The sequence below is a fragment of the Pinus tabuliformis genome, chromosome X, assembly GCF_031772625.1.
Source record: "Pinus tabuliformis cultivar Carrire ecotype Pingquan chromosome X, CPIR1, whole genome shotgun sequence".
In the NCBI taxonomy this organism is placed as follows: domain Eukaryota; kingdom Viridiplantae; phylum Streptophyta; class Pinopsida; order Pinales; family Pinaceae; genus Pinus; species Pinus tabuliformis.
The window spans coordinates 591,625,821-591,653,288 of record NC_142308.1 but is presented as its reverse complement, the minus strand read 5'-3'; the positions used below and the strand labels follow the sequence as shown (position 1 = coordinate 591,653,288).

Below are 27,468 nucleotides of genomic sequence, written 5' to 3'. Positions count from 1 at the left end.
AAATAACCTTCAAGTTCTGTTCCCCTTTGCTCTATATCTCATTTTTTCTTTGTGTTTTTTTCTTGAAGACTATATTTTGTTTGTTTGTTTTGAAAACTGATATTTTTTAATGATGAATGCAGGGGTAATCAAGGTGGAGAGAGGTATGGTAATGAATTGGTGATGTAGGGATTTTTTTTTTTACATGGGCAGGTCATTTCCTTTCCTTAGGGTTACTTCCTTTAGGATTCCCAAGCCACTGTAATTCCTACAGGATCATCTTGTAGGTTTTCAAGGGATCCTATAGAAAACACAGTACCCTTGAAAACTGACACAAATGAGTGAAAAAATGAAAGTAATGGTGGAATGATGAAGGATAATGGATGGAGAAATAAAAATATGAGTGGAATAGGTCCCTTTTTATTTTCCTTTGATCTCTGATCGTCCTCCTGTTGACCTGCAAACAATTTTTCATGATTTTTTTTTTTTTGAAAACAACTAGTCTGCCTCCAAGAGGTTTTCATCCTAGCTTCTTGCCCTGGGCACCTCAAGAGAGGTTTTCACCCAAAGATATTTTTATTTCTCATTTTTTTTGACACCATTCGGCTGCCTCAAGAGGTTTTCAACCCAATGGTGGGACTCAGGCGCCTCATGGAGGTTTTCACCTGAGTCTCCTTATTTTTTCTTTTTTCTTTTCTTAGTGACTTGATGAGGCAGGAGCTGAGACTTGCTCCACCATCATCACTATTTTATTGATAACATCAATGAACTCTTGCTTTGACAATGGCATTTTGTAAATTTTCAATCTGTTCCCATTAAAAAGTAAAGGAATGGCCTTTGCATCTATGGTTCTGATTTGCACTGAACCATTATCATGACATATTTCTATAACATAAGGCCCTAACTATCTTGTCCTTAACTTTCCCTTAAAGTATTTATATCTGGAATCATATAACAAAGCCCAATCACCTTCTTGAAATTTCTTATTCTTGATGTTATTATCATGCCAGATATTCCTCTGAATTTGAGTTACCTCTGTGTGTAGGAAGGCCTGCATTCTAAACTCATCTAAACCATTCAACTGGAGCAATCTATATTTTTGTGCACTACTGAGATCTAGATCTAGTTGGGATGCCATCCTTAATGTATTATACTCAAATTCAATGGATAGCAGGGCCTTTTTCCCATAGACCAGCTCATAGGGTGTGAATCCAGTGGTGGTCTTCCAGGTGGTATTATAGGCCCAGGTGGCCTCAACTAGTCTATCTGCCCAATCTTTCCTGTTGTTGCTAATCGCTTTGGTCAGGATGCCCTTCGACGCTCTGTTGGTCACCTCCACTTGCCCATTAACTTGTGGGTGATAGGGAGTGGAGGTTCTATGCTTGATCTTATGTTGGTTTAACAAGTCTTCAATCATGTTGGAGGTAAACTGGCTACCTTGATCAGTGACCAGTTCTTTAGGGTACCCAAATTTGTAAAATACATTCTCCCTTAAGAACTCAACCACCTTCTCCTCTGTTGCTGCCTTGATTGCCTTGGTTTCAGCCCACTTAGTCAGATAGTTAGTGTATACAATGATATACTACTTTTTCTTGGAAGGAGGGTCAGTAGGTCCAATGAAGTCCATGCTCCATTTGTCAAATGGTTCGAAAGTCACTTGAGGTTGCAGAGGAATTTCATCTCTTGGAGTAGGCTTTCCCACCCTTTAGCACCGATCACACTAACTAGTATATATTTTCACATCCTAATGAAGAGTGGGCCAATAATAACCAGCTTGCAACACTTTAAATGTTGTCGTCTTTGTTGCAAAGTGACCTCCACAAGGCCCATCATGACAGGTTAGAAGGATGTCAAAGACTTACTCCTCCTTGAAACACCTTCTCAGAATTTGATCCGGTCCTAGTTTGAAGAGGTTGCCCCTAATCCAAGTCAAGGGGGCGCTCTTCCTCACAATCTTTTTTTTCTCTTTGGAGGAAAAATTTGGTGGGAACTGTGCAGATAACAAATAGTTTTCCATGTCAACAAACCATGGAGAGAGAACTGAAATGGCGAATAGGTGCTCATCTGGTAACGGATCATCAACCATTCCCTCCTCATCTGCAAGAAAAGTTAATTTAGACAAAAAATCTGCAACAACATTTTCCTTGCCAGGCTTATCAACAATAGTTAGATCAAACTACTGTAATAAAAGTAACCATTTAATAATCCAGGCATTCAAATTAGGTTTATTCATTAAATATTTGATTGCAGCATGGTTAGTATGTACAAATGTTTGATAGCCTGTAATATAATGCCTAAATTTGTTCAATGAATGCACAACAACTAGGAGCTACTTTTCAGTCCCTATGTAGTTCAGTTTGACCTTTGACAGATTCTTACTGATAAAGTAAATGAAATAAGGCAATTTTTCATTTATCTAGCCTAGGGATACTCCTATGGATTTGTGTGAGGCATCAACATGTATATGAAAAGTAAGGGCCCAATTTGGTCCTCTGAGAATCAGTGTAGTGGTTAACTTGTCCTTCAGGGTGTCCAGGGCCTCTTGACAGCTTTTTGACCATACAAACTCAGAGTCTTTGTCCAACAACCCAAATAAATGAGAAGCCAACTTGCCAAAGTCTTTTATAAAACTTTAGTAGTATTTAGCTAACCCTAGGAGACTTATGACATCTCTCTGATTTTGTGGAGTTGGGACCCTTTGGATCATAACTATTTTGTTTGGGTCCACCTGCAGTCCTTGCTGGGATATTGAATGACCTAGCACAATCCATGCAGTCATCAAGAATTCACATTTTTCGAGACTGAGAGATAGGTTCATTTCAATGCATTTGTGTAGCACCTTACCTAAGTTGGACAAAGGCTCCTGGAAATCACATCCACAAGGTGTAAAATCATCCATAGAAATCTCTACTGCATCATGGACTAACTCGGCAAAGATACTTAGGACTACTCTCTGGAAAGTGGCAGGAGCATTGCATAGGCCAAAAGGAAGAACCATATAGGCCAAATTACCCAAGGACAAGTGAAGGTGGTCTTATCCTAGTATTTCGGGCTGATCTGGATTTGATTGTACCCATTGAATCCATCTAGAAAGATATTTTTTTTTCCCTTCCAGGCTATCTAACACTTGGTCAATGAAAGGTAGAGGGAAATGGTCCTTCTTTGTGGCTTTGTTTAACTCCATGTAATCGACACAAATCCTCCGCTTACCATTTTTATTTGGAACCAACATCAAAGGGGAGACCCACTCACTGTCTGAGATAGGGTAAATGAATCCTGCATCTAACAACTTTTGCAGTTCTTCTTTGACTATACCTTTAAGAGCTAGATTCATTCTCCTTTGGGGTTGTCAGACTAGCTTGCAACCTTCTTTGATATAAATGTGGTGAGTACACACCGAGGGGTGCACTCCCTTCATTTCTTTGTAACTCCAAGCAAAGGAATCCAGATGTTCCTTTAACAGGTTGCACAACTTTTCTTCTTGGTGAACAGAAAGAGATGGGTTGATTTTCAAAGCTCTCTCGGGGCTGAATTCTATGGTTTTGACATAGATAGGGTTGGAATCAGCTAAGCATAGATCAATTTTATGGTTGTTTTGGGTTTCCTTTACTACTTCTTCTAAGGACAATGTACTGGGAGTTGGACTTTGGAGTATGTGTTTAATCAAATCATCTTCATCCTGCTGTCCCCCTCCCATGGTTGTTTCTAAGGTATAGAGTTGGGCAAAAAAATTCATCTTTTTCTTCCTCCTCTTCCAGCCATAAAGGTAAGTCATGTTCTAGAGATGGCTGGGCAGGAGGATATAGGACCGACTGCTTGGACATATGTTTCTTGATAGTCATATTCCCAGCACTACAGCTAATGTAGGCATCGACAGTGGCTAGCCAGGGTCTCCCATGGATGAGAGGGTAACCAATAAGCCTGGCCTTAGGCTGGACAACTAGGAAATCTACAGGGTATTCCCAAGAGTCAATGGAGACCATCACATCCTCCACAATCCCCTTAGGGGTCACTGTGGAGCGTCTGCAAGTTGCAGGATCGTTGAGGTCTTTCTCAATGAACCCTGGAGGTTGAGCTTGAGCATGGTGTCCTTGGTCATCACATTAATGGAAGCCCCAAGGTCGATCAAAGTGTGTGGGAAAATGGTACCATTGATGTTCGCATCTACTACAAGGCTTCCAGGGTCCAAATACTTAAGACATATTACCTTCCCCAGCATTATGTCAAACAACTGTCCAATGACATTAATGGTAGGGGCATCTCTTGTTCACCTCCCTGGATGCTTGAAGTAATTCTCCTTAATCAACTTGTTGTAAATAGGTACATCTTTAATAGCTTGGAGAAGTGGAATTTTGACACATAGGTTTTTCAATTCTCCCAGAAGTTCAGTCTCTTCTCAGGTAGGGTGGAGTGGTTGGGTTAACCTCTTAGGAAAGGGTGGTGGATTTACTTTAGGCATGATTTCCTCTCTTTCCTCCTCAACCTCCCTAGGTGGAGATAGAGGTTGGTTTCCTGGGAGTACTCTCCTAGATCTCAAGTTGATTTCCTGAATCTCCACAACATAAGTAGGATAAGATGTCTCTCCACTGTATACTTGCTGTGCTTGTCTGTTGTTTGGGTTTGGATTTGGTTGGGAATACATCTGGGGTTATTTAGGTGGAGTAGAGTGTAAAATCTATGGTTGAGTAGGTGATGAAGGCAATAAAGCTGGAGCATTGTTGAATGGGGGCCTCCACCTCTGGGGCAGTGCATTCCACTGAGGTTATGGCAGAGCATATGGTCGAAATAACTGGCTGGCTCGCTAGGAATGATACTGAGGTGCAAAGGACCAAGGAGGACGTGTAGACTAGGAAGGATGAGCAGGGAGCCCCCAAGAAGGTATGGATGTGGTCTGGTTGGGTTTGTAATATGCATGGGATGACCCTTGCATGCCCTGCTGGTATGGCTTAGACCCATGAGGTCTCCTTTTGTTTATGTAGCAGAGCTATTCAGTTACCCCTTCGGCTCCTTGATATACAAATTTTAATCCAGGGAGAGAAGGGCACTTGTCTATGGAGTGGTTTTCTTCAAAAGCTGAGAAAATTTCAATAGAACTCAATGTACATTCGTTCCTAGGGTGCCTCCTGGTGCATCTAAGACAGAAAATGGCCAAGGTTCTCTTTGCTTCCTCCTGCTTTCTCTTAATGTGCATAATGTCCATCTGTAGTGAAAGGGTTTGCAGCATCTCACTCTTGAAATCCTCCAACATGTTTCCAATTTCACCTTTAATGGATGAATTGGAAGAGGATGGACTGACCATAGGTTGACTACCCCTACCCTTTTTCCTAGCTACCCTAGAATGGTTTCTAAAAACGATCTTGATATCCTCATAGGGTAACTGGTAGATATCCCCTCCTGCTAACAAGTTTAGGCTATCCAAAAGATCTTCCCTTACTCCTCTAAGCAGGACCAACTTCAATGACTCAGGGTCAAGTGTGCACCTGACCCTTTTGTAGCTAAGCTGGAATATTTCTTCATAATCCTCTAGGGATTCATCATGCCCTAAAGTCATCCTAAAAATTTCCTCTTTAGTGTATTTAGACCTACAGTAGTATTGATACTTGTTGTTGAAGGCTTGTTGCATCTGAGCCCAATTTGGGATGTTATCCCCGGGTAAACCCATGAACCATCGCAAAGCTGCATCCTTGAGAGTGGATGGAAATAGTTTCAACTTCTACTCATTATTGGTGTAGTCATAGGTTCGGAATATGATAGCAAACTCAAATAAGAAAGTGTCTGGATCTTCTGAGGTTAGGCCATGGAAATGAGGAAGGGCAGAGGGGCTTATATTTTTCATCTTAGTATCCCCATTGGTTTCCCTGATGGGGAAGGCACCCTCAACTCTTTTCCTATTTCCTCTGTCATTTTTCTTTTCAGCCATTAGTTCAGTAGGAATGGGTTCTTCTTCTTCTTCTTCCCCTGTAGGTTCTTCAAATATTTCTGGTTGCTCACCTAAGGGTTCCTCCAGTTCACAGCCATCGAAGAAGAGGGAAGGTTGGCTATTTGAAGTAATGGGGGTATTTGACAAAAATTTCCCTAAGTTATCCCTATTCCTACGAGGCATGAAAAAATGTTTTTGTTTTGTTTTGTGTTTTTTTCAAACTTTGAAAGTAATTGTAGAATTGAAATTGCAGACTGAATGAAAACTACTGACTGAATGAAAAATTAACTGCTTGATTGAAATCTTACTTGCAGAATGGAAAGGAAAGAAAAGAATGCATAATGGAAAAGGAAGAAAACTAAATTAATTTTGCAGAAATGAAACTAATAGAAAAATATCAGAAACAAGAAAGGGAAGAAAGAAAGCAGTAATCACATATTACTCAGACACCTCCCTGGAAATGGCACCAAAAAGTGATGGGCACTAGTATTGCAGCAAGAGTGTTGCAACTCCTGGGGCTACCAACTTTACTTTATCAACCTGGGGTTTGTACAAACTTGGAGGTGACAATGCTGTATACACAACTAAAAGTGACAGTTCTGCCTTTTTTCACTGTTCAACTGGCAAGAGACCACTAGGGTTTTCAAGCTAGACTTATATGGATTCAGAAGAAGCTTGATTACTGATAAAAGAAAGAGAAATATACTCTAGGAGAAAGCTTGTCTACTGCAATAGGGAAAATGACTAAAATCCACTACTAAAAACACACCATTTCCTAACTATATGTTGAGAAACTATGCTTTACAAGAATGCCAAGCTAACATGTATGAAATGCTACTGTCCTAAGCATGGAAGTTCAAAACATAAAACATCACTACAATGTATGTAAACGATTGAAATAAATCTGTTTTTTTCTTTTTATTATTTTTATGCAAAAACAAGTGTGAAAGCTAATCTCTTTTGGTGGTGTGGCAGGTGGTTTAGGGATGCTGGTAGATGGTTGCAAGGTTTGGGAGACCCTTAGGTGACCTTGTGTGGCTTCCTGGAGGTTTTCCCTCAATTCAACCTCAAAACATGCCACTACAGAAAAACCTACGGGATGTCCTAAAAACCTACAGGATTCCCTGTATTTCTACAGGATACAACCGAGAGAAAAACGATGGGTGCTGAAGGTGATGGAAGGCTTAGGGAAGGTGGTTGGTGGATGGAATGGAGTGATAAAATGCCTAGGATCACTCAGAACTCAAAACCAAGGTTGGGAGATGGTTGGATTTGCTCAACATGCTTGGAGAAGTTTCCTTGAAGAATGATGAAATTTGTGAGGGTCTTAGTGGAAGTGAGGAATGATCATGGATGGATGAAGTTGGAAGGAGGTTGCTTGCTATGAGATCTCTCTCTACTTCTGAAACACTTGCATTGCATCAAACAATTATATTTGCCCAAAAATCATGTAAACAAGACAAATTCCAATAAGCTAGAAAAACAAAGTTTAATGAGCTCGTTGTCTACTTCATGCATAAGGAAAACTGCAAAATAAAATGGAATCATTGATGAGATCTACTGTAAGACTAAAAATGGAAGAAATGGTAATTAAGTCCTACACTTGTAAACTGATCAAATGCTGGTTCAAGTACAATAACGCTAACTTCTATGAGAAAGTAGAAATCTGTCTTTTTGGGGCTGCGTAGGGGTCCTTTCCTCAAATCATGATCACTGAAGGAAGAGATGAGGCCAAGACACCCACTGATAGATTTGCGATGATCCTTTTATCCCTTTTAACCTATTTCTGAAGTAAAGCACAAATGGAAGCAAACTAATAAACAAACTAATCACATCTACACCACTTGCAATGAAATACTTATAAGGACAATTTAACCATGAATCTATGAAACTAATCTAAGAATACAGATACAAGAAGAGGAGCCTTTGCTGCTAGGGTTGGCCCCTAACCCAAGAGTTTCAACCCTCTGAGTTAACTCAATATTGGATCATGAAAAATCTCATTCTCATTATCAAAACAGAAAATTGCATAGCAATGTCTTCCACAAGTCTGGAGTTCAAAAATAACTAGCGTTTTTACAACAAAGATTCGAATCCTAATGAGGCTCTAGGCATCTTTATTTATACAACTGAAGTCTCCAATGACTTCCTTAAATCTAGGGAGGCTCGAATCCCAAACTCCAGATGAACTAACTCTTCGACTATCACTTGCTTGGATGCCTTTTGATCTTCATGACTTGGCTGCTTTTACTCTGAGCTAGTGTGATTGATGGAGGAATATTCGAATGAGGAGGATTTACCTCCTACAATCTCTCTTCCTTGTCCCATTCAAGTTTCAGCCTTTAATCTTGCCAAAATTCCCTGATTTTCTCTCACAAAATTGCATTTAATGGACATTAGTCCACTAGGCATAATATCTCACTTTGACTCATCTCATTAACCAAAATATAATCAAAACATGTAATAAATTGTGAGAAGAGTTGATTTGACTAAGCTAGGAGGTGAATTAAGGTCCATATAGTTACCCAATGATGAGGCTTATCACATAGCATACTACAGGCACCCTTCTACTCCCGTTGGCCAGTACCCTAGTGTTCCAGTTAAGTTGGCTAGGAAAAATGTGCTAATAGATATCAAAGTATTAGATTCCCAGTTGGATTACAATATCCTGCTGGGTTGAAGTTACATGTACGAGATGTTAACTGTCACCTCATTTGTGTTCAGGATAATGATGTTCCCCCATGACGAAAAAATAATTACAATAGATCAAGTCACATATTATCCGAAGACGACATTACCCACACCTAACGGTGTTTTTCCCTTAGTCTCATATTCTCATGAATTGATCAATTCTTACATTGAGCTCAACCCTGGCTAGTTTAAGCCATCAACACTCCTAGGTAAATTCCTGGGAGACCCTCCAGCGATAGAGGAAACTTCCCCAACCACTAGAGCACCAGTGTGCATAATGACCTCATCAAACACCCCCCAAACTCAAGAACTAGTTCCAGATACTAACAACAATGTTGTTACCAATCTGAATTTCTTACCAAATTCCATCACTCATATGCCCTTCTTATACTCCCCACCTAGTTTTGTCTCGCACCAAGTCATCATAATGCTCTCGTTGCCCCATATGGCTCTCGCGATACCGGTATGGTATTTGGCCCCTCAGGCCACGTCAATAAGTTCATGAATCACTACAACCAACGTTAGTCCTGTTCGTCCTCAGGATAGCACAACACCACAAATAATGCCTACCCAACTAGAACCTACACCAAAAGTAGTGCTTGCACTGACAACAACAGGTGCAAGAACAAGGGATAAGCAAAAAGTAAAAAGGTGGAAGCTTCAAACACTACCTCCTCTAGGGTCCCTCAACTATGCACATTGTGTGAAACAGTGGGGAACCCCACCAATAAGTGCCCTGAGTTAAACAATCTCAAATCTCTTCTGCATTCCCTAAAAGTGCCAGCGAACCCTCCTCCCCTTGCAGGAGAAAATAACACACTCACACGTCTTAAGGCATTGCAAACCAACCATGCATGTGCCATCTGCACAGAGTACGAGCATTACACTCATCATTGCCCCAAAATCCCTCAATATTGGGATGCGTTAGGTGCACCCACCAAATCTAATACCCCATTAATCTCAGTAGAGGATGGATCTAGTCCATCAACTTCCCGCCATGATCAGAGGAAACCTAAACTAAAAATCAACCAACCATCGCCCACTTTCACTTTGTGGGATGTACCAGATCATTTGATCAACCAATGCTCCAAATGAAGGGCCTTTAATCGATTGTATCTGGTTACCTACGTTTCTCAAAGCACCAGAACCGGACAACGACGTCACACTTACTATATTTGTGCAGGAAATCATCATGTCCGACACTATCCCCACCTTTATCGATTCCATTCTTTGTTAGGATTCATGCTTTGATTATCATAGAGAATTCAAGTTTAGTCGGATCGGATATTGAACCATTAGATCATACCCCACCATCAGGGAAGGAAGCATCTAGGTCTATTTTATGTGTGTTTGAAGAGAAATGGCTGCCAACAACAAAGAAATGCCCCCATCATTACATCTCCCCTCACCACCATCAATCTAGATCGGGAAAAAAATGATCTAAGGCCCTCAGGTAAAGAAGATCACCCCTCACATGTGCCCTATGTGATAAACCCAACCATTTGGTGAATGAATCCTACAAATTGAGTAAGTTCAATGACATATTCTGCTCAGTGGTCCAAATTCCAAACATCCATCTCTCCAATAAAGAGAAAATCACATGCTGTTACTACCACATCTGCTCTTAATTTCATCATACAAGGAATTGGCAATATTGTTGTCACTCACTGCATTATGAGTTATCAGTTTCCCAGAGTGCAAAAGAGCAGTGAATTTTTAAGCCATTTCCCAATCCATAGAAGCTCTCAAATCTTAATTAGACCCTATCCATTTGATAGTGCTCGGAACAAGCTTTCCAACGGTAGGTGGAAGTCCAAAAATGGACTCCTGGATCAAAAATTAGAGTAGATTGAAGTTTCCCTTTGAAAGCCAGAAAACAAAGTGAAAAGACCAAGGGTTAGGCTCATCGCAATCACAATAGGAGTCTTGGCAAAAAAACAACAGGGGAGAGCATCTCAAACGTGCGATCAACGATTTCTGATTGAAAAAGTCAAAGGTCCAAGGCACATCACATCGACGTTCGATGAGATTTCAAATTGCAGTGCAAAGGGGCAGTGTATATTGGCAATCATAGGCCCAAAGTCCCACAACATCAGTAGATCGGAGAATCCCGCATATCAGCAAATTTCACAGATCGGAGAATCTTGCAGATCGACAATCCCGCCGATCGAAGGTCCTAATGGTTTGGAAAAGTTATGATGTAGTGTTAAAGTGCCAGGATTGGCCGATTTCATTTAACATAGAAATTCAAAAAAAACCAAGGAGGGATGGGCCCTTTCCTCTCTCCTCTAGGGGGCAACGTGGCGGAATACCATTGGTCCATAAGAATCCACATGATAGTTGATGTCAGCATGATGTGGTAGTACAAAGGATACATGGCACACAAATTTGGCATTTTCAAGGGTCCTATGTGTTGTGGGGAAAAATGCCTATGCAGGACGATCCTATCCACCTAAGGTGTGACAGTGCCTTAGCAACAAACAGATACAACTATTCTGGTTTCTTCCTTTATGAAATGTGAAAGAGGGGAGATCAATAGACTTACCGGTGTCTTCCGTTTGTCCCTCGATCTAGATCCTCTTCTCTTTGGGTGTTCACAGCTACTTGCCTCCTCGCTCGCCCAAGAGAACAACTACTTGCACTACAACAAAACCAGCGATTAGCGTCCCTTTTTACTTCTTTTTTTGCATCTAGAGCCCATTTTTGGTACTATTTGCATCCATTTATCAAATATGGTGCAAAACTTGACACAAAATTTGCATCAAGTTTTGCACCAAATCTTACACCAAGTTTAGCACCAGGTATTGCAATAGGTTTTGCACCACGTTTTGCACCAAATTTTATGCCAAGTTTTGTGTCATCCTTTACACCAGGTTTTGTTCCAGGTTTTGCATCAAGTTTGGCACCTAATTTTGTTTGACATACTTTTGCATCCTCATTTGCATCCACTTTTTGCACCTACACTTGCATCAACTTTTGCATCGACTTTTGCATCCTTTTTTGCATCCTTTTTAAAATCATTTTTTGCATCCATTTTTGCATCCATTTGTGCATCCCTTTTGCGCCAAGTTTTACATCGAGTTTTGTGTCTAGTTTTGCATCAAATTTTGCATCTACTTTTGTTGCATCCACTTTTCCCTCTTGTTTGGCATCCATATTTACATCCTCTTTTGCATCTATTATTGTACCCACTATTGCATCTAATATTTTTGTGCCACAATTAGCGCCTAGTTTGGCACCTCCTTTTGCACCCACTTTTGATTATAATTTTGCATCCACGTTTGCATCCTCATTTGCGTCTAGGTTTTCATCAACTACTACATCTATTTTTGCATCCCTTTTTGTATCCAATTTTGGACCGGGATTTGCATCGGGTTTTGTGTCTCGTTTTGCATCTACTTCTATTGCATCCACTTTTGCACACAATTTTGCATCCACTGTTGCACCCATTTTAAATTTCACTTTTTGCATCCCTTTTTACATCTTCATTTGCATCATACTTTGATTCTTTTTTTGCATCTATCATTACATCCACTTTTGTTATGCCACAATTTGCACCATGTTTTGCACTCACTGTTGTATCCACGTTTGCTTCCAATTTTGCATCCATGTTCACATCCTCTTTTGCATCAAATATTGCATCTATTTTTGCATCCACTTTTATGTCAGGTTTATGCATTGGGTTTTGCATCTCGTTTTGTATCTACTTTTGCATCTACTTACATTATATCCATTTTTTGCATCCAATTTTGTTTTGCCTATTGCATCAATGTTTGCTTCCACTTTTACATCCATTTTTGCATCTTATTTTGCATATTTTTTGTCTATTGTTACATCCACTTTTGTTGCACCATATCTTACGCCTACCATTGCAACCACATTTGCTTCCATGTTTGCATCCCCTATTGCATCCACTTTTGTTTCATCCATTTTTGCATATACTTTTGTTTCCGTTGTTGCATCCACATTTGTTTCACCACAATTTGTGCCAAGTTTTACACCTACCATTGGACCCATGTTTGCTTCCACTTTTGCCTTCATGGTTGCATCCAAGTTTGCATTGACAACTGCATCTACTTTTGCATCCACTTTTGTGTCAGGTTTTTCATGTTGTTGTGCATCTACTTATGTTGTATACACTTTTCATCCAATTTTACTTCTATTGTTGCCCCCATTTCTATGTTCGCTTTTGCATCCCTTTTCCAACACTCATCATATTTTCTGCATTGATGATATTCCTTATGGCATTGACAATTATGAACAATTGATGACAATGTCAATAATATTGACAATGATGAAAATGAAGATGATGGCGATGACATGAATTGTGATTATGATGATAAAGACGCTAGTGGTTACAATGACAATGATGATGATGGCAATGATTATGATGATGACGATGCTAATGACATTGGCGAATCTTCCCAATTTTAGATGTTGTCATTGTCATAATCATAAGCATTATCTTTGGTGTCATGATCATCATTTTCATCTAGGTCATCATCAAAAACAATAATGGCATGAATGATGATGATGCATGATTACAACAATGTCGATAGAAATTACATTAATGATGATGATGGGGATGATAAAAATGACAATGACGATGATAATGGTGGTGATGATGATCATCATCGATCATCTGTCAAAAAAAGAGTTGTTATTTCTCTTACATATATCAATGTGTCCTAAACAACCCTTTTCTAGCACTGATCACATTTTTTGGGTTGATGATATTTCTTACAACATCTACAATTATGAACAATTGCAAACAATGTCCATAATGATGATGATGATGGCATGAATGGTGATTATGATGATAATGTAATGATGGCAATAACAATGACAAGGATGATGGTGATGATGATGACAATGATTATGATAATGAGAATGACCTTACAATCTTATGGATTCGTGAACAATTACTAGTTTCAATACCATCTTCTGGATACGTATTACTATCATTCTTCATGCATTACATTTCCATCGACATCTCTACTCTGAGTAGTGGATGGCATGTCATCAATGTATGCTAATTTCATCAATTCCTCAAATTTTTCACGTGGTAGTGCTCTCTTCAATGCTTCTCTTCTTCTCCTAGTATGGTTTAAAGGATGAATTGGATCATCTCGTTGAATTCTTAATGGTCTAGTTGGATCTTGATCATTAATAGGTGTATCATCAACATCGTTTACCTATAATTAAATGCAACCATTATTTAATGTTAGATAGCAATTACTGTATAGAACATGGATCCATTTCAAAGATATACGCAATAAATTACTCAACAAAACAACATTATACATGTATACAATAAATTAAAAATATTATTTTTGAACACATTATTTTAAAAACAAGCCACATTAATTTCATATTCTTAGATTTTCTACCTTAGGAACATCCAAAAACAACAATTGTCTCAAATTATTCATCTATGCATGTAGTATCATCATGACCAACCTCTTGTTCATTGTGTTGATTTTCTATTTCATTTACAAACTCCATTGTCATATCCTCTTCCACCCATTTCTTTTTGCGTGATTTAATTGTACGGCGTAGGCCACGTCCATATGCAGGTATTTGTATTGGTCTATCAAAATGATTAAACTCCTCATTTGTTCTGATTCCATTGCCAACCTAAAATAATTGATACATGCTTTATTTTTTCCAAGGTTAGAGATTAGACTATATGATGTACTTATATCGTCCATTAATTTATAACTGAACTTATTTATAACACCCACAAAGTATAACAATTGTATCAAAGTATTCATTCCATGTATTATCATCATGACTAACCTCTTGTTCATTCCCAACTTTGGTTGAAGATTAAGATGTCATCTAAATACACCACCACAAATGCATTGGTGAAGGGTCACAAGATGTCATCCATCAACTTCATGAAGGTTGCAGTAACATTCATCAACTTGAAAGGCATGACCAACCATTCGAAAAGTCCCTCCTTGGATTTGAAGGCAGTCTTCCACACATCAGAATTAACCAAACTTCAAGTTAATATTGCTGGAATATTTGGCCCCCTTGAGCTGGTCCAGAAGGTCATCAATCCATGGGATTGGGTACCTATTATAGACAATGATTTTGTTTGGCACCCGATAGTCAATATAGAGTCTCCAGGTCCCATCCTTCTTATGTACCAATACAATCAGACTCCCACACGGTGATGAGCTTTTCCTAATGTGCCCTTTCTGCAACAACTCCTGAATTTGCCTCTTGATCTCATTCTTCTCCAGAACACAACGTCGATATATTGATCCATTGGGAATGACGCGCTTGGGGTCAGATCGATGGAGTGCTTGACCTGACAATGGAGAGGTACCCCTGCAGGTGAGGTGAAAATGTCCTTGTACTCTTCCATGACCTTGTCCATCTGCTACTACTGTGCGGAGGAGCCATGTTTGGAATTTGTGGCCACAATCTTCTTCTTGTCCTGAGGGTGAATCATAAGGAAAACAAATTTCCTAGTCTGTGAAATGATCTTACTACATTTCTTTGCAGAGATCAAATAGATGGTGGTAGGTGGGGCTACTCGAGCTAAAGGAGTTGGAGACTTTTGGCTAGTCTAGAGAATATCACAAAACAACTCCTAAACTTCAATGCACTCGCTTTCCAACACATACTAAGAAAGGGCAACAAGTTGGTAAACATGCTTGCCAATGAAGGGCTCAACTTCACTTTAGAGCTCATGGAATCTCTATGGGAACAAATTTTTGTTGCTCAATGGAAGCATGAATGTCAGGACATTGTTGAACAAGACAAAGTTCCCTAGGGTGGGTGCACAACATTAATTTTCCTGATTGACCATGATCTGTAGTAATCATATGAGAGGGAGGCAAGATGCCCACACCTAGCGACCTGCATGGCATATCTGCCACCACCATCACAATTCTCAGTAGAGGATGATATTTATGGTATTAGAGGCATTTGTACGAAAGGAGGTGGGCTACTATCATTTCATAGATCTCACACTCTTCGAATCGAGCACACATTCATGGTTTTGTGTAGGTGAGTACACCACTGTCATTTAAAGAAGCAAAGCATATCATGTTGGATCATTAAGAGAAAAATACAGCCAATTCTCGAAGCCTTTAAAATAGGGCATATGGTCATGGGGTCCTGCAACACTCTATCAATGACTCTAGCTTGCAAGCGCCATGTAATCCCCGACGTTTGCACTTGCAATCAACCCCTTAGGATCTCCACTTTCGGTTATCATCCATGCCTCTCCTTTACAAGGATCTCTATCAATCAAGTTTGGTCTTCTCCTTTACTCCCGTTGCAACTCACTTCAGGATTGGTTCTTTTCCACAACCTCTCTTCTTGCTCCGATTTGGAATTTCGGATCTTGTCTCTCTGTCCCCATGCTTGGCTTTATTTTTGTTGCAGGTTTCCTCACTTGAGCCTCCTCACAATTTTAACCCCCCCCCCCCCACTTTCAGTTAGAAAGGTTAACCTCTATCTAGTTTATTTTTACCCACCATCGACTTGTTCCTCCTTTCAATCAACTTTCTGCCGCCCCTACCTCTCACTCAGTCATGGTTCGATGTTGCACCACCATCTCCACAGAGGCAGAACATAGGGGCAGATCGAGTCAACCCCCCTCTCCTACTCCTCCCTCCCTGCATGCCTCCCATGCTCAGGATTCCACCGGAGCCATCGTGGACCATTATCAACGTCTCGTTCTTGAGGTCATGTAGTGAGCTATCGCTTACATCAAAGGGCAAGTTCGCTAGGCTAGAAGATACGTGCCAAATCATCACGTGGAGCGAGAAACACAAGATTATATTCATGATAACAAAAACTCCACCAGGGCGAGGGCCTCTGCTTAAGAATATTAACCTGTAATGGCATACTGAGACACTCATGGGCCGGGTACTTACTGACAGGGTTGACACCTAACAAGAGCTCCTTATTTGATGTTAGAACTCCTAAACAGAATGAACAACATGGAGAACATGCTGAATGACATGGATGACAACCTCAACCAAATTCTATCTACTACCCAACCTCCATCAACCACAGGAGATGACTCTCACCCTCGAGCTCATACTTAACACCCTGTAGAATGACAACTCAAGTGCAACTCTAGGAAAAATGATAACCCTCTCTATACCGTCTCTATTCTTCTACTTGTTTCAGAATGTATTTTGGTCTCTTAGTTTATGTAATTTTTTCTATGTATATCCTTGTTTTTGGTTTAAATTCCCAGACTCTCAGGTCAGAAAGAATGCGAGCAATATGAAAATTTTGTTTATGTGCTATTGCTTTGACCTCCCTAACGATAGACCAAACCAATCCATCTATGTTATAATCACGTTTTTTCTCGTAGTAATATAATCTAAATCCTCTAATCTTACAAAAATATGTCATTATTAGCTCAAGGCTGAACTCTTATGGGATTAATACCCTTACTTACCGGATTTTATTTTAAAATACTCGTTTATCTAACTTACTTGCTACATTAACCCAACTACCTTGTTATTTACTGCGCTAAGCGCATGAAATAACTCCATTCTTTCAAACAATTCTATCTCTTTATTTATCCTGTAAACTATTTATAACAACATTCTTTAACCCTACCTTATACCTTTATAAAAAGATTTAATTATCATTATAAATCTCCATCAACAATTATATTTTTATAATATCTTTCCTCAATGATCTTATTACCTTGAAATAAAAATTAAAAACTATCCTAATCCCTAAATATAAACCTTTCCCTTTCCCTAGAATGGAAAATGGTCCTTCACACTCTTATAACCCCTAAAAACATATTCTTTTAAAATATATAGCTATCTCAATTATCACTCCCTTTTAAAAAACACCCTAACATCATATTCACCACTTTTAAAGATTCTCTGCAAAGATTCACCACTTTCGAGGATTCCTTGGGATTGGACTATTCGACATACATAACAAACAACTAAAATGGTCCAATATCAATCAAAATATCCACAATATGACATATTCCATAAATAACTAACACCCTTGAAAAAAAAAAACACTTTCCTTTTAAACACACTGAGATTTGCAATGTTTAAATACATTGTAAACTAGTCTGACCCCTAACTAGAGTTTGATAAAAATCTCCTAATATTATTAAATTTATTTAAAAAAATAAAATAAAAAATATCTCTATTTTATAATAACTTAATTAACATTTGACCAACTGAAAATTTCGATCACATGATGTTCCATTCCCAACCTCGTCCCCCCAAAAGAGGGATTTCTATCACGAGCTGTCTGATTGTCAATAACTAAGAATTTCGCAATAAAATAGATTAAACCAAAGCCCTGCATAGTACCGTGAGGCTTTAAAATCCCTTTTAACAAAGTTGTATCCACACATCTCCATTGATTCGGCCTTTAAGCTCTGGAATCTCCCCCTTCTTCTTCATCTGCCTTCAGCTTGCATTCTTTCAGTGTTACCAGCGGCAAAAATGAGTTCTGCAATGCGACGATTGGTGGGATCTGCACTGAAGAATGCATCATCTTCTTCTTTCAAAACTAATGTTATGCCGAGAAGGTTTTATTCGAGTGGTGGAAGTCCGCCACGCAAGGTTGTTGTGTTGGGAGCTGCTGGGGGTATCGGGCAGCCATTGGCTCTTCTGATGAAACTCAATCCTCTGGTGTCAAAGTTGGCGCTCTATGATATCGCTGGCACTCCAGGTGTGGCTGCAGATGTCGGCCACATCAACAGCCGTGCTGAGGTGGGTTCCTCTTTTCCTACCGCGTTTTTTTCGTTCTCTGTATGCTGGATCTGTTCTCTCTGCGAACGATAGAGATGTTTTGATTTTAGTTTCAAGGGATCTCCATTGGGATCGATCGTACGACGACCCACTTGGTAGGATCTACTTTTCGTTAGTGTTTTACCTGTTATTAGTTCTTTGATTTTACGTTTCTGATATTGTCCATGGTCAGATACTTTATTTATTTTGGTAAGCGCCTATTTTTTTAAAGGAACTAGGCCTTATACCAGGCTTAGACTCCGCTGCTATAACCTGTCAAGGTCTCTGGGATTCTTCGAATGTGGAATTTATTCTTTTGGCCACATTTTTGCAGGAAATATGCCTTCCGGGGCTTTTGAACGTGGGTTTGAGCCCTGAAAGCGCAATGATTTAATTTCTTAAACACAACCCAATTCACGTTAATGGTCAACTCAATTCACTTTCATGGTCAGTTTGTAAATGTGTTTGTGCATATTTTGATTGATGAAAAAAAGCACCTAGATATTTATTTCGTGGAAATCCATGGCTGCATCATGTGCACCTACTCGATTAGGGTTTTTAATTTTATGGATCTAGGTGACATTTGGCCCAACAATCCATTGAAGCAACGCCCATCACATTGTCATTCTAAAACGATTGTATTGTACACCGTGAATATTGGATTTGACTATACCTGACATTCTTTGGGCCATTTCAAAAGAGGCAGATATTGAGGGCTACATTATTATTATTTTTGATTGTTTTCTTGTTGGCAAATGTATTTCTGTTAACATAGTGGGTTTTGCCCTCATTGTAGATGCTACAAACATAGAATCTCTATTCCACCAATTTCATGCAGGATTTGCACCTGATCTTGTCTGTTGAATCTCAATATGGTAGTTAACTCCGATGGTGAGATAATGCCGCAACATACTTCTAAGAGGGCACTGAAAGTGCTATGATTTAACTACTTGACTACAATCTACCTGACATTTATGGCTAGATTGAAATTTGGGCTGTGCTTATTATTATTATTAGCAGCAGTAGTATTTGCTATTGATAGGAGAAGGTTGAAATTGAGGTTGGGCTCACTATTATTGTTTTTGTTTGGTCAAGGCCTTTTGACTGGCGTGGGTGAAACACCTTAATTGCATCTATTCATCAAAGTCACGCATGACTTGCAGATGGGCTCATCTGTGCAAACCTCAATAGCACAGGGGTCATCATTAACAACACCTCTGCATTATCATTGAACTGGTGTTTATCACGTTAACCCGACTTCATATTTTGGAATGACATGGGCAGCCGCATTATCATGGGAATATGCCTCCTGGGTTTTGAACCTGGGTCATCCTCATGACAAGCACCCTACAACTTGCCACTAAACCACAGCCCAATGGACGAGGTAGTTCATATTTTTTTGATGAAAAGTGCATCTATATTTTTAGCAGAATCCACGGCTGGATCATATGCCTCTGCTTAATAGGACTTTTTGATCTGATGGATCTAAGTCATACTTGGCCTAATGACTACTTAGAAGTTAGAATAGTCTCATTGCATTGTCAATTTGTTATTTTGTGAGGATTGAATTGATGACCCTCTGCATATTGGATTTGCCTCTATATCCAACCTTTTTGGGGTCGTTTAGATTTGCCTCTTTATCCATGAGTAGATTAAATCAAAATAGTCTTCGCAGCGTAAATTAAACTAAGGTTGAATAAACTCCCTAAAGTGGCTTGTGAGATGCTAATTATTTATCACAGCATCACTTTTATACCTGGATTGGATAAGAGTCTTAAATGATAAAACTAAGGTCCTATCCAGTCGTACAATGCTCCCTTTGATCATCACATTTAAAGAGGATTAGTTAAATGGCTACTATTTTGTTTAGCGAGTTGTGGCATTTAGCCCCCGCCAGACATACAAATAACCATTTATCCCTTGAAAGGAATTGGAGATCACATTGAATTACACTATCCAAATCACTAAATGTCCAATTCCTCTATGTATATTTTTAGAGTTGCCTGTGGCATTCTCAATATATATTTAGTATCAGTGCCGGTACGTCCTGACTACTTGTTCAATGTGCCTCCGACACAGAGGACATTCTGATAAGCGTGATGAGCATGATGTACAGCAGCACATATGGCCACACCTGTTGCACCAACAGCACACCCACTTAAAAGACTATTAATATTAAGCTATGCAATCATCAAGTTACATAAGCCTGAAAACAGTTTCTACCCAAAAAAGAGGTTCGCTGTAAGAAGTAGAAGGATGAAACATACGGAACAAAGACTACATTATATTCTTGCTCCAAACATATAATACACAGAGCTGGCATGGGATTCTCCCTTTTCACTTCATGATCATGTTCGCTCCCTGCATCATTCTGAACCCCTGGGCAATTCAAATTACTTGAAAATTATTTATAGCAAAGATACTTCTTTTGGATATTCTATGAAGAATAATTCTAGGACAAATCTGAAGTGACTGCAACAAATTCTGGAGCTTACCTTCATGGACATTCTGCTCCCTCCGCTGAGCTGCAGCTCTCCTTACCCTACAGGAAACAAATTTTAATTGGGCTGACATCAAATGAATAGGTATTTTCGATGGTATCATTTACACCAAAAAATATGAAGTAAATATAAGCACTCAACCTTCTTTGCCATTCACGGTGCCTTCTCCTTTCCATAATATGCCGGATGGCATGTGTTGTCATTAAATACAAACCGAAAATGGTTAATCCCAGAGATGCAAACTTGTACCACCTGATGCCAAGCTTCTCTATAAGTACATTCTGTGGAACAGAAACACACAATATTCATGGAAAAAGAATCTTGTAATGCAAAATTCTCAAAGGAACTAACTACCTTGCCCATTTGCCAAGATTTGCAATAAGTTGGTCAATACTCTTTGGGGAGACATAAAATGGCCCTTTGCGAGGCTTCTGAATTCGAATTGTCCCTATGTCATCTTTCATGGCCTACATAAAAGTACAGCATGGAGAAAACCATGTTATTTATTTCAACAAAGAATTGAAAACTTTGCTTCTTGATTCGAATTGTCCCTATATCATCTTCCATGACCTACATCAAAGTACAGCATAGAGAAAATCATTTTATTTATTTCAACAAATAATCCAAATTTTTCTTCATGGGTTTTCTAGAACAACTACTGATTGATTCCAAACATTCTTTGCTAGATGACGATGACGGAAGACTCATTATGCAAACAGTCATAGAGGATCGGAGATAAATGAAACTGGCCAAAATAAGTCATATACTCTAAGCAACTGCTTTAGATTTCTTGCCTATTCAGTGCTCTTAAACTTTAAATTTAATAGAGAATCAAAATCAAGCATCCTCGAATAAAAGTATTATTGGATCCCAATACAACACAAGGAGCTTAAAACGCAAATTAGTCTAGGGGAAGACAATTGGATTGAGGCATTGCCTTTGAAATTGGGAAAAACCAGCTAAGGTTCTATAAGCACTATGCAAGGTCAAAAGGGCAGGCTTGGACCTGCTTAGCCATTCTCAAATAAAAAGTATTATTGGATCCCAATACAACACAAAGAGCTTAAAGTGAAAATTGATCTAGATGAAGACAACCGGATCAAGGCACTGCTTTTTAAATTGGTAAAAAACATCTTAAGGTCCTATAAACACTAGGCAAAGTCAAAAGGGCAGGCATGGACCAGCTTAGCCATATTCTCAATGCAACTTTGGTGTTTGCATTTGGAAAGATATTTCTGATCATAACAAAAATGGCACAATTTCTAGTCTTCAAGTTTCCTTCATGGCATTGTTGGATAATCCTCTAGAAACTAAATGACTAAAAGGAACATCCTTTTAGTTAACAATGAACATCAATAAGCATCAAAATTTAAAAACCAAGAGTAAGTCAAACGTCAAGACAAAGTAGTGTAATATGTAGTGCCAGGCACTGACGTTCCAAATAATCTTTTATCCTTGGCATTGTCTTCACACAGTCATCAGGATACTCTCTCACATAGTAAAATTGCCCAGTCCACCATTTCAACAATGACCATAGAATCTCAACAGTTCTTTCACAATTACAGGGATACATGAATAAACATCAAAAAATCTAATATTATGATTTAAATACATGGAACTGTCTTGTGTCAAGCACAACAATACCTCGCCAACAACTGTCAGAGTAGTACCTGTGGGAAGTACTTTCTCGACTCTCTTCACTCCAAGCATCTGTTGTAATAAGTTATAACATTCATTAAATCAACACAATGACTGATCTTCAATACTTCTTTATATAATGGTAGTATTTCAACAAAGCGTAAGTGTGAAACACAGACCTTAAGGCCTTGCAAATAGTCTAGTGTACCACGCACAGGTGACTGGCCAGATTCTTCAAAAACTTCACTTGCAACAGTTAATTCTAAGCCCCTTGCTCCACGAGCACCAACAACATATGCACTGCCTGTTCCATCCTCCTGAAAATAAATAGACATCCGAGATAGAGAACATAAAAGCATATGAATTGCAGAAATATATATTAGTAAGGCTCCTTAATGCATTTCTCACAAGATAGTTTTGAAACACTGGGCTCAAATATTTGTATTCTGATATGGTTGAAAATGTTGATAGGTACATAGTAAAGACTATACCCTGATTGAAATGTCGTATACCTGGATTGGACAAGATTATACCCTGATTGAAACGTGGGTTGGTATAGGTCTTCAATCTCCTACGAGCATAATCATTGCTTTTGGTGCTCTATCTCCTCGGTAAAAGCCAAAAGGTGGATTTTACTATAGAATACAAATAATCCTATTCTTGTTCACTATGAGGAGGACATACCATTGCTTGGGTCATGGAACAAGGATAACAAGTTTTACTTCTTTTGGAACTTTGCGATAATAATTTCTTTTCTTATTTTTTGGTCTACATATTTATCATTTAATTTGGTACTGCCATATTGATTTTATCATGCTTGTGTCACGCCCTTGTCAGTAATTCACAGCAGTGTGACCTGGGTGCAGGTTGCAGGATATATGGGAGAGGAACAACTTGGCACGGCATTGGAGAATGCAGATGTTGTGATCATTCCTGCTGGTGTGCCTCGAAAACCTGGCATGACCCGTGATGATCTCTTCAACATCAATGCAGGGATTGTTAAATCTCTTTGCTCTGCAATTGCAAAACACTGCCCAGAGGTAAGTTGTCATGATTTATGATCTTCTTTGAAGTTTTTGTTTTCATGCGATTTTCTTATTGACTATTTCATAGGAATAAGCATGACGTTCATTGTAAGTTGCTTTGTCGAAGGCTTTGTATGTTTGAGATCTATAGAGATGGCAATATATACAAATACATATTTGCAAGAATCTTTAAGCAAGTTGTTGATCTAGATTTACATACTGTTCTTGTATATAATCAATTCTACTGGAGAGGTTAACGAAGCTTGAAGACTTCTTTGAGTCAAACGAATAGGTGATTGACTCATTATTGACTCTTTATTTAGACAAATTGCAGCTAACTTTTGCCCATAAGAAGGAAATACTAATTGAAATGAACTTAAGAGTAATTAGCTGTGTAGTCCAATGCAAGTTTGCAGCCACTGTTAAAGCCCTGTTATTCTTGTTTCTCCTCTTGTAGTTAGTAACTTAGCTTTTGGACTTTTGAGAAAATTGGCATATGAATATCAATATAAAAAATATCCTTGGTCTTCTATTTAACTGTGCACAAATCCACTTGATCACGAGGTATCCTCTATAACATTATATATTACATACAATCAATATGTACTACCATTAGTGTGGCAAGTTAATAGATAAAGAAGTATGTTTCACAATTATTTGTTTTGTTCATGTACTGGTGTGTGTGTACAGTATGTATAGTATATTGTTACATATTATATAGATAGAGATATGGAGAGGGGGGAGAGTGTACTGGATAATGTTTTCCTTCTATCAGGAATGGTATATTTGGATTCAAGAAATCATCTAGAATTGGTTTTTATGGCATTGCTGAGGACTTGATATCCATGGCAGGCAATTGTAAATATCATCAGCAATCCTGTAAATTCTACTGTACCAATAACTGCTGAGGTTTTTAAGAAGGCAGGGACCTATAATGAAAAGAAACTCTTTGGTGTTAACTCTTGATGTTGTCCGCGCAAAGACGTTCTATGCTTCAAAAGCAGGAGTTCCTGTTGAAGGTATTTAAAATTCTGGCTTGTTATGCTTAGCTACTCTCAAATATTTAGTATTCTGTAAAATATTTTTATTTTTTATAATTTAATCATGAAATATGCATCCTGGGCAAACATGCCAGGCACTTCTCCTCATTTCAAGGATGGTATCATAGGGCTCAAGGCCATCAGAAATATAGTCAGCTCAAGATGTCACTTGAGGGAATTGAACCCGGGTGGGAAGGATAACAGTCTTTGCACACAACCATCTGGGCTAGACCCAATACATGATATGCTGCAGGATCTTACCAACATCATGCTTTTTTTAACATTAGATACAATTCTCAGTTTTATGTTTGTTGTTGATGTCATCCTATGCTGTCTGCAGAAGTTGATGTTCCTGTTGTAGGTGGACATGCGGGTGTTACAATTCTTCCACTTTTTTCACATGTATATGACTTTGTTGGATCCTCATCTTGAGTTTGTTCTTTACTCTTGGATATTAGAAGATTAATTTATCAAAGATAAAATGAGATCATAATTACCTACCCTTCAATACAGTTAAAAAGGGAACTAACACTTTTTGGTTTTGATAATTTTTTTTAGGCAACACCAAAGCCAAACTCTGTATTGTCTGAGGAGGACATTAAAGCCTTGACAAAGCGCACACAGGATGGAGGAACTGAAGTTGTTGAAGCAAAAGCAGGGAAAGGTTCAGCCACACTGTCTATGGCGTAATTTTATGTTTTGGTCCTCTATAGTGGCTAATATGCATTCATATCTTTTGAATGTTTTTTTATTCTTATGTGACTATCTAGAGTGCTGAATTTTTCATCTTGATGCAGTAGTTGGAGTCAGATAATCTTATCATGGTGTGTGCTTCATGATTTCATGCTTGGCATGCAACATGATTTCATGCTTGATAAGTACCTAATCTGAGATTCACTGTCAGTGAGAATATGGCATGAAGGAGCTTCTTTCTCTTTATCTGAATCTTGTACTTCATACATTTGCATGTCTCAAATCTTTTGCCTTAAGCTTAGGTACTTATCCTACATGAAATCATGTAGCATGCATGTCTCAAATCTTTTCCCTTAGGCTTTCTCATTTGTGTGAAACTCAGCGGGTGCTTTTAACCTGTGAGGTTTGACCGATGGATTGTTGCCTTTTTACCTTAGTTTGATTGAAATGTTCAGAGTTAATCTAGATTCTGCATGCAAAGATCCTTCCCTAAGAAAAGCCATGAGTCTCTTCAAGGATGTTATTCCTTCTTAAACATAAGATATGTCAAATGGATCCCGCAAAAGTTGTGTGCTTGATGATGGGTAAATCTGGGTATGAGATTTACAAATTTGCACTTACATGTATGCCTGTGGTTGCAATTTCATAGATAGGCGCATAACATCCATTCATTACCTCATCTTGAGCATTTGAGCATGGTTCATGCAAAAAACATTGCTGGTCAGTTAAATCCATTAGTTGAAAACTTGGAAGTGAAGAGTAGTGTTGTAGTCTTCTCTATGTTGATGAATGCTTTTTGAGACTTCAAAATGTTTAGACATGCAATTCCTTTTTCATCTTGCTCCTGTGTTCTCAAATTTTTTTTTTCTACTGTTTTTTAAGGCCAAATATAAACCATGGGATATATATTTTTACCCTGAAGACCTCCAAATCATTTGGAAAAGGAGGTGCTGCAGCAAAAGAGATGGGTTGAATTTGTTGTTTGGATGGACTCTATGGTATGTAATCTTAGTTGGATTTCCAATATACTTTTAAACCATATTTTCATTTTATTTTTTAGTACTATTAGATATTATATCTTACCTCATTTTATGGTTAACATTGTATAACAAAAACATGCGTTGTGTTATGTAATTAATACTAACATGTAATATTGATTTTTTTTGTCAGAATGCTATAGGTAATGATTACCAAGACGATGATCCAAATTATGTTCAACATATATCAGGAGATGATGAGGATGAGGATGAGGATGATGGTGGTGAAGGAGGAGATGATGATGATAGTTGCGGTGTTGGTGATGATGTGGATCAGAGTAATGAGGATGGTCAAGATGATCATGAGGATGATCTTGGTGGTGGTAGCTAGGCATGCACATGCATTGTTTTTTATGAAGAAATTATTGTGTAGAATGACATTGTTATGTTTAAATGGGTGTTGTGAATTTACCCTATATCAATGAGACATTTTGATTTTGTAATCATACGATGAGTTTGATTTATGTATGTTGTTAATTTATCGTAGAATAACGATATTCATGAAATATTTTGATTTGTTAATCATATTTGAATTTTAGTTGTTTTGATTAAAAATAACACTGATTTTATTAGTATTATGTTGCTATTTTATACATGTTTTGAAAATTGTTAATGACACATTGTTATTTTTTTGGATGGATGTTGTCAATTTCTCTTAAATTTCTTTACAAATGATTTTGAATTGTGATATCTGCTTTAATGATATTTAGAAACTATCATATATTTCACTATGAATCTATAAAGGGGGTCATATATGTAAAGAAAAATATACTCTATATAAGAAGTCAAATGCGGATGTAACCATGGATGCAAAATTGAAAGTAAAATTGGATGTTAAACTAGGAATTAATACAAAATGCAAACAATTGACATACAAAGTGTTTTAAATTAGAAGTGAAAAATTGTGCAATAGTTGACACAAAGAAGGGAACAAAACATGATATACAAAAGGATATCAAATTGGGCAAAAACAAGGACACATAAATGGGCACCAAATTAGATGCAAAAAAAGACAACAACGAGATGTAAAATAAGATGCAAAGTTGAGCGCTAAAAAGAAACAAAAAACGTTACAAATTAATATGCCAAATGATGATGCAAATAATGGTGTAAATTTGGGATGCAAACTTGGGTGCAAAAAAGGAAAAAAAAAAAAGATGTAAGAAAAGACATAAAACAAGATGCAAAATGGGGCTGA

The 27,468-nt window shown here is 38.3% G+C and overlaps 1 protein-coding gene, 1 long non-coding RNA gene and 1 pseudogene across 3 annotated transcripts; 2 read left to right on the top strand and 1 right to left on the bottom strand.

Annotated features, from left to right (window-relative positions):
- The first annotated feature begins 17,951 nt into the window (after positions 1-17,951).
- Positions 17,952-25,230, top strand: LOC149141407 (malate dehydrogenase, mitochondrial-like; annotated as a pseudogene). Its single transcript, XR_016264405.1, has 5 exons — positions 17,952-18,318; positions 23,342-23,515; positions 24,353-24,519; positions 24,881-24,942; positions 25,099-25,230. The product of XR_016264405.1 is annotated as a malate dehydrogenase, mitochondrial-like (transcript).
- Positions 20,135-23,309, bottom strand: LOC149141408 (E3 ubiquitin-protein ligase SP1-like). Its single transcript, XM_089448069.1, has 7 exons — positions 22,655-23,309; positions 22,482-22,547; positions 21,192-21,304; positions 20,979-21,089; positions 20,832-20,878; positions 20,604-20,715; positions 20,135-20,470 (listed from the first exon to the last, which is right to left on the bottom strand). Exons 1-7 carry the CDS (start codon positions 22,832-22,834, stop codon positions 20,368-20,370), a joined length of 732 nt encoding a protein of 243 aa, XP_089304195.1. The 5' UTR covers positions 22,835-23,309; the 3' UTR covers positions 20,135-20,367.
- On the top strand, positions 25,157-26,716 carry LOC149141406 (uncharacterized). Its single transcript, XR_016264404.1, has 3 exons — positions 25,157-25,226; positions 26,116-26,231; positions 26,404-26,716. It is a non-coding gene; the product is annotated as an uncharacterized LOC149141406 (long non-coding RNA).
- Positions 26,717-27,468: the final 752 nt, after the last annotated feature.